The 8,515-nt window shown below is 49.0% G+C and overlaps 1 protein-coding gene across 6 annotated transcripts in view; it reads right to left on the reverse strand.

Moving 5' to 3' along the window:
- The window catches only part of Mink1 (misshapen like kinase 1), a 53,410-nt gene extending 46,417 nt beyond the window's left edge, over positions 1–6,993 (reverse strand). For 5 of the 6 annotated variants that reach the window (XM_051180142.1, XM_051180139.1, XM_051180140.1 and 2 more), the window contains exon 1: positions 6,719–6,993. In XM_051180142.1, coding sequence (XP_051036099.1) covers positions 6,719–6,775 — 57 coding nt within the window. In that variant the 5' untranslated portion in view covers positions 6,776–6,993. The remainder of the gene's footprint in view (positions 1–6,718) is intronic. The other variant, XM_051180141.1, reaches the window with a different exon arrangement.
- Between the last annotated feature and the right edge of the window lie 1,522 nt (positions 6,994–8,515).

The raw sequence follows: 8,515 nt of genomic DNA on the forward strand, positions 1-8,515 counted from the left end.
AGAGCCTATGCAAAGCCAGGTGCAGGGTTCCTAGGGTGGGATGGGAGGCAGACAGTGTAAAGGCTGGCATACAAGCAATGAACAAAAAGTTTTGCCTTAAATAAGGTGGAAAGTGAGGATCCACACCCAAGTTAAGGTTGTCCTCTGATTTCTAAGCATACACACCACAGGACACTCATGCATGATGCATACACACATTCATATACAAGCAAATCATTTTAAAAAGTCCATTCACTAACCTGATCACTTTCTATTCTATGTTTTAACCTAAGAGGGGAAAAGCCTAGAGGGTTATTGGCATAAGCTGGGTTATCAGTGGGTTATAAAGTGGGTTAGGAGGGAGAGTGGGACTGAACACTGGATTTCCAGATGTCTGGCCACTAATCACAGCACAACAGAAAATAAATGAATCAGAATTAGTAAGAATGCCCAACTTGAGAGTTCTAAGATACTGAAGAAGCACTAACCATTAAGAGGAGAACAGGGGGCCACCTTTAATTTCAGCGCTCAGGAGGCAGAGACAGGCAGATCTCTGTGAGTTCAAGGTCTATAGAGTGAGAGTGTGAGTTCCATCCAGGACAGGCTCCAAAGCTACAGAGAAATTCTGTCTTTAAAAAATGAGAGAGAGGAGACAGAGGGAGAGGGAGGGAAAAAGAGAGTAGAGAGAGAGAGAGAGACAGAGACAGAGAGAGAGCGAGAAACAGGGCTGGAGATATGGCTCAGAGGTTAAAAGCACTGGCTGCTCTTCCAGAGGGCTTGGGCTCACATCTTAGCACCCACATGGCATCTAACAACTGTCTGTAACTCCAGTTCCATGGGATCTGACACCTTCACACCAATACACATAAAGTTAAATAAATTATTAAAAAAAAAAAAATGAGGAGAGCCTAGGAGGGCACCAATGACTTAGGAGGAGGACCACTTGAGTTCAGGAATTTGAGGCCAGCCTAGGCAATATAACAAGACCCCTGGCAAAGGATGGAGTACGGGTGGGGTGCTTCTAAGGTCTGGGTTTGCAAAGGCATTTCTTAGAGGAATGATCACAGAGTACTGGTTCAGAAGCTTAGTACAGTTCTCTGAGTATGGTATCACATCCTTCCCACAGGGAGTAGAACCTGATGTCCACAGCACATGGACAATGCTTATGGATAAAGGTCAGCCCCCACAACTTTGACAGGACTCTGGAGACAGAAAGTCTGCAGGCAGCCTCTAGAGATGCTGTCCAGTCCCAGGACAGTGACTGCATTCCTTCTTTACAGACCTAAACCAAAATGCAAGTTTGTCAACAGAAGTTGCATACTTCCTGCCATCCTTTCCCCTAAGTGACAAAGTGTTCTAACTAGTCTAAATAGTGTGTTATCCTGTCTTAAGCAGTAAGACCAGATTTCAAATATGGACCCTATACCCCATCATGAGCCCTTGGGGTAAGAGTGAGGGGCAGACCAGACCAATGTCTTGCTGACCCTCTTTCCTGCTGGCGGATGGTGACAAAGAGTTAATATGCACTCATGTGTGTACATGTGGATGCCACTCAAGTGAGTGTGAGTGTGTATGTAGGTTAGAGGTCAAGACCAGTATCTCCCTCCCCCCTCTTTTTTAGTTTTTCAAGAGACAGGATATCTCTGTGTAGCTTTGGAGCCTGTCCTGGAACTCACTCTATAGACCAGGCTGGTCTCGAACTCACGGAGACTCCTGTCTCTGACTCCAAGTGCTGGTATTAAAGGCGTGCACCACCACTGCCCATTGTCTTCCTTTCCTTTTTAATGGCTCTTCACCTTACTTTTTGAGACAGGATTTCTCACTGAACCTACAGCTCATTTATTTGGCTAAGCAGAGTGGCCAATGAACTCCAAGGATCCATCTGCCTCAGCCCCCAGCACTGGGATTACAGGTAAGTGGGTACTGGGATCCAAAGTCACTTCACTGATTCAACCACATTCTCGGCCCTCTTTCCCTCATTTTCACTGTCAAACCCTCTTCGGGGCTAGAGAGATGGTTTAGTGCGTAAGTGCAAACATGAGGATGTCAGTTTGAAGTGAAGAGCAACTACTCACAAAGTTAGGTACAGTTATATGTGCCTGTAACCCCAGAATTCAGGGGAGGGAATAAAATAGGTAGATAGTAGCAGGAGCTGGCAGCCAGCTTAGCCCAAAATAACAAGTCTCTGGGTCAGTGAAACCCTGTGTCAAGGACATAAGGTAGAGGATGAAAAAAGGCATCCAACATTCCTTAGATCATGCGCGAAGGTGTGCGTGCATGCATGCATACACACACACCTAGTTTTCCCAAAGAACTGCTCCTTCACGTGCCATTAAGGCTATGGCAATGTGTCCTATCCTACATGAAGGGTAGTGACATTCCTCCCCTTGTCTGGTAATGGCTGAACACCCAGTTCCAGTCATGGTCTCTGTCATCATTTTTCAGCAACATTTTTCAGCACTTCAAATGTCACAGGCTTTCAACCCCCACCCCCCTTCTGTCATTCTCTAGGAGAAAAGTCACTAAATGCCCTCCCTGCTGCCGTAGGTCAGGCCTCCCATCCCTCTGCCTATGACATCTGTCATCAACCTGTGGGCAGCCAGCATCTGAGCACACAGCAGCAGTCCCACAATGCTCAGCCGCTTAGACATAGGTCCCACTGCCAACCTTCCTGGTGACGCAGGCAAGAGGAACAGGAAAGACATCTTCAAAGAACACATGCAACCATTTGACAGACACAAAAGAACATGCAAAATCATTTGAGAGAAAAACACCTGTCAACAACTACCACCCAACAAAAAGTCCCTTGAGGCTGTGCTGTGGCATGACTCAATACAGCCACACTGCCTGGCTCCACAGCTTCAGGGACACTGCAGCTCGAAACACTTCTGGCTGCTGGACAGTAGAAAGAAACAGTTTGATTTATGAAGTGGGTCAACCAAAAGTAGTAATGTAAAAGGAAAGAGGTCAGCCTGGGGCCTGCTCATTCCTCTCCCAGCTACTTCTGTTCATGCTTTATTCTTTGTGAGAAGCCACAGTGTCAAGTCAGAAGACTCTTCTGGAACACAACCAAGTTTGGACACAGACAAAGATGACTTAAAACTAGAGGCCCAAATCTTCTCTCAGATAATACTAACTTTATATTTTGAGTCATGGCTTGGACAGATACATCCAGAGCTCTGTGTTACCTCAAGACAAGGTCTGATCCCAACAGATCTCAGAGAATACCCTTTTTCTTGCTGTTTTTGAGATGGGTTCTCACACATTCCAAGCTGCCCTTGAGCTTTTGTTTTTTGAGGCAGGGTTTCTCTATTATGTAGCCCTGGCTGTCCTGGAACCATGCAGACCAGGCTGGCCTGGAACTTAAAGGGATCCCACCTATCTTTACTAGGGTTAAAGGTGTGTGCTACAACACCCAATAGATTTATTTATGCTTATTTGTGTTTGTGTGTGTGTGTGTGTGTGTGTGTGTGCTGGAGCACGTGGGTGGGAATGTGTGCAGGCACATACATACCACATGGCACACATGTGGAAGTCAGAGGGCAACCCAGGAGTGTGGGTTCTGAGGATCAAACTCAGGTGTTATCAGACTTAGTAGAAACTGCCTTTACTTGCTGAGCCATCTCCTCAGGCCAAGTCTACCATTTCTTCCCTTCCCCCCCCCCCTTTTTTTTTTCTAGACAAGGTTTCTCTGTGTAGCCCTGACTATTCTGGAATTCACTATATAGACTAGGTTGTCTGCCTCTCGGAGATCTGCCTGCCCCTGCCTCCCAAGTGCTGGGATTAAAGGTGTGAGCCACCATGGCCCAGCAGGTAGGTCTAGCATTTCTTGAGTACTTTGCGCAAGCATTATACTAATAGCTTTCAGTTATTATACCATGCACATAGTTAATAAGTATCTGAGCCCCACTATGTAAACTCTGTTCTAGGCACTGAGGACACAGACGGACAAAAACAGTCAAAATTCTAGCTGACAGTATGCTTTTTATTTTTGTGGCACTGAGGATCCTAGGACTTCATGCATGCTAACCAAACAACTACCACTGAATTGTACCTTAGGCCTTAATCCACGTTTAGTCAAGATTGGAATAAATCTATGTCAACTAGTGATAAGAACCATGAAAAAAGGATTTTGCAAAAACATAAAGCAAAGAAGAGGGTTCTATTGTTTAGAATGTCCTGGAATGCTTCTCAATTCTAAACTAGGAATTGAGCTAAATACTTAATGTGTAGCATTTCATTTAATTTCAGTGCCTCTATGTTCAGTGCTATTGATATTCCTACGGCACAGGCAAGAAAATGGAGCTTAGGGAAGTAAGACTCTTTTGCAGATTCTGCAGGGAGGGAAGTAAGGATAAAGGATCAAGCCTGTGTCCTACTACAGGTAAGGAAACTGGGACCTGAATTCAGGAAAGCAACTGCAGACTCATGTTCCTCCTCAATTACACTATGCCACCACACTGTTGAACACACAGCCCAAGAAGTCAAGGGTGGTGTGGTCACAAAGTAGCAGGTCCATCTGGCCTCCTTGCTAAAGAGATTAGTGCAATTCAATCTTCCTTTACTATCAGACTGTTACTCTCACTGCCAGTTGAAAACCAAGCCTTATCTTGAAACATGAGGAGAAAGACATCTTAGGCTCATTAAGGCTTCTCCCATTCTACCCCAACCACCAACACCAGTACCACTCCTCTCTAGAAAACAGGTGTGACTGAGCCAGCAATCAGATGGGGCCACAGCAGTTGTTGGAGGTGTGCTGGATGGGACTGGCAACGGAGAGAGAAGCCAGCAGTAAGGCAACAGTGGCTTTTCCTGACCCATTTCAAGAAAGCACAGTTCTATCACAAGTCCTGGAGTACTGGAGTGAGAGACATGCTGTTTTCTTCAGATGCAGAAGGCAGGACAGAAGCCCAAGGAACAGGTCACCCAGCTCTCTTGAAGGCAAGGAGAGGAAAACCAGGAGAAGGCTAACATACTCAGGGAGGGAAGTCCCGGAGAGAAATGCCATGCCCAAGGTCAAATGGCAATTGCTGGCCCCATGCTGGGGGCCCAGATTAAGTTACCAGAGAGGCCAAAAGAAAAAGAGAAGCAAACAGAGGATCAAGGTTCAAATCAAAGTTCATGGTCTGCATCTACCCACTGTGTCACAGTGTTTCAGTCACCACAGCCAGAGAACCTGTGGCCAGAGTTAATCAACAACTTCCATTTGTAATTTCATTCCAAATCTGAGCACATTAAGAAACTTTACTCAAAACCTGGATTTCCACCTTCCATTCCAATGGACTTGAGTACCACAGTTTACACTGACTGAACTGACCTCCTGAAGTCTTCAGAGCTTTTCCCCATTGAAACACACACACACACACACACACAAACACAAACACACACACACACACACACACACACAGAGAGAGAGAGAGAGAGAGAGAGAGAGAGAGAGAGAGAGAGAGAGAGAGAGGAACCTAATGCTCAGTCTTGTTCTCCAGCAAGTCAGGTCTCATAACCCAACATTGCACCAAACAAATTATGACCTGAATGGCAAGGGAAAAAAAAAAAAAAAAAAACTGTGTCACCTACAGAAACCCAATTAACAACATGACTCTGCTCTCTTCAATTCTCTCTCCCCTCCAGTCATATCCGGGGCATTTGTGTGCTGGCTGCCTTTTCCCTGGCTAATTCAAAAGCCAGAAGACAAGGTGCTCAGGAGCCTTCTGAAAAGCTAAGCATGAGGTGGGAAATCCTGCTCTATCTATACCTCAGCCAGTTAGGAAAGCTCGCAGGGCACGGAATCAAAACACCACCTGGGAGACAGTCTGGAGTGGTTCACCTTGAAATCACTATGTTGCCCTTAAGACGAAACTGCCCGCTAAAGAAAAACATACAAATGCTGCTGAATTGAAAATTCCGGAAGGAGAGAGAGAGTAAGCGCCCCACGTGGAACAATAATTGGGTTATTTGAAAGCATTCCTGACACAGTTGCTCCCTCTTAACTGCTTTCCTAAGAAGCCCCCTCCCTCCAGGTCTCCTCTGCCTCCATTCTCACTAGTTTCGCCAACCCCTCACTACTGACCAGATGCAGCATGTGTTTTGTGTGTGTACATGTATGTAAACATCGTCTTCCGGCCCGAGTTTCCAAGGCAATCAATGCTTCCCTTCCTCCCCCTGTGCACTTGTCTGTCCTCCCAGCCCCACAGGGCTGCAGAGTTAGTAATGTAATATTCAGGGACCCCGAGACCGGAAATGCCTGGATCTGGAAAGCCGCACTTGAAACCCGAGAGAAGGGGTAGGGAAAGTGAACGTGGGATGGAGATGTAGGTGGTGTGTGGGGTGGAGTGAGGAGGTGAAGTGCCGCCCAAGTTGCAATTCAGGGGTAGGCGAGGAAGAAAACGAGGGATGAGGGGGAGGCTGAGGCACTTGCAAAGTCAAAATTCCAGGAGCCGGAGGAGGTGGTGGCAGGAGACGTGAGGACCGAGGAAGGGTGAGGGGCCACAAAAACGACTCTGCAGGTGATGCCGAGCTGGGTTTAGAGACACTAGAGGTGACCCTCAAACGCCTAGAAGGGTGGGGACTCGGAACCAGGCAGCAAGGTAGGGGTGGCAGGCAAGTGTGGGGGAGGGCAGCACAGGGTGGGGACTGAACTGGCTCCCAGAATCTGCAGAGGGCGGGGGCCCGGGCCCGGGCAGCGCGAGCCGGGGAGAGGGGCAGGGGTCGCGGGGCCGAGGCTGGGGGCGGCGCTCACCCGCAGGGCGGACAGGTCGATGTCGTCCAGGCTGCGGGCGGGGGCTGGGTCGCCCATGGCCGCCGCAGGGCCGCTCACGCTCCGACTCGCTCACTTCGCTGCCGCCGTCGCCGCTTCTCCCCCATCGGGGGACCCGGGGGGCGGGCTCCGCCGCGCCTGCCCCAAAGGCCGGGGAGGGGGAGGGCCAGCGGGAGGACCGACCCAGCGGCTGACAGGCGCTCTCACCAGCGCGCCTGCAACCCGAGCCGCCGGCTGCCCTGCGCACGCGCGGAGCGGGCCGTGACGCGAGCGCGCCGGGCGCCCCCTCCCGCCGGGCGCCGACACCTGCGCGCAGGCGCAGGAGAGCGGGCGGAGGGCGCGCGCCGGCCGAGCCTCGCGGGAGTCTGGCCTGGAAGGTGCGCGCCCACCTGCTGGTGCGCGTGCGCACACACCTTCCCTTCCTTTCCCCTTTTTATTATTATTATTTGCCTCCTCTCCCCTAATTCCTCTCTTGATTTTTATTTGACTTCCTCCCTTCCCTTCTTTCTTTCGTGTGCCCAGCTATCAATCAAACCACCCACCTTTCTATTTGCGGGGGAAGGGAGGCGGGACGCAACCCCCTCTATTACTAGGGGGTTGTTATGGTAACTCCCCACGCGAGGGCTGGTGGCCTCTAGATAGGACGGGCTGTCCACCCACCCAATTGCCATGGCAACAGTGGAGCCGCTGAGGGAGGGGCCGCTCCGGGAGAACTTGGCTGGAGAAACCACGTGGGAGGGAAGGAGGGGGTACTGTCTGCCCTTTACTCCTTTTCCTGGCTGGATTGGGGATGTTGGAGTGGATCTCAGCCCTTAGGATAGGCACTCCGTCTGCACATGTTTTTCTCTGCTTCTCTTAACACAGTGGGCTGCAGGAAAGAACTATCGCTGGAGTTGCTAGTGGCAAAAGAAGAGGAAGAAACTGTATCCAATCCCTTCAAGTTTCAGCATCTCCAGCCAGTTAGTCTCCCTAGAGGATGGGTGATGCTTTGTAACTATATAGACAGCCATGTTCTGCCACTGACCAATGTGCTGTGTGGCATTGAGCAAATGAATTTGCCTCTCTGGGTTTTTCTTTTTCTATAGAGAAGGTTCTGCGTGTCTCAAGATCTCTTCGACGTTAATACTCCCTCTGAAAATTCCCATTTCCAGTTTTATATAAACATCACTTAGGTGAGTTTGAATTCTCTGGAGCCTTGCTGGCACATTTGGATGCCCTCCTGACTCATTTACCGTGCGCCTGATACTCAAGCCCCCGTACACACACACACACACACACACACACACACATACACACACACACATACACACACGCGCACACACACACACACACACACATTATTATATCGTCCTCCCACATGGCCTCTCTGCCTGGCACTCTCAGGTCAGTTCTTCATACCCAGAAGTGATTTTTCTAAAACTTAAATCTGACATCATTCTGTTTAAAACGGTTTTCTGAACCCCACCACTCAAGAAACTGAGGCAGGAGGACTGCATTTTCTGTTAGCTTGGGTTATGTAGTGACTGTCTGAAAAGAAAAATGCAGGATTGGTGCAATCTTTGATGGTCTTCAAACACTCCAAGACTAAGAACTAGAAGGCTGCTATGTGAAACAGAAGTCAATCTATCCCCTGGCTCAGCTTGGGGCAACAGCTGTCTCCACCTTACAGTTAAGTGATGGTCCCCCAGGGAAAGAGATATTTAAGTGCTGACAATGAGACTAATTAATGCATTGGATGCCAATTAGTACCTGGAACTGCTGTGCTGTGTGTAGGAGGGT

Source organism: Phodopus roborovskii, unplaced genomic scaffold, assembly GCF_943737965.1.
Source record: "Phodopus roborovskii unplaced genomic scaffold, PHOROB, whole genome shotgun sequence".
NCBI lineage: Eukaryota > Metazoa > Chordata > Mammalia > Rodentia > Cricetidae > Phodopus > Phodopus roborovskii.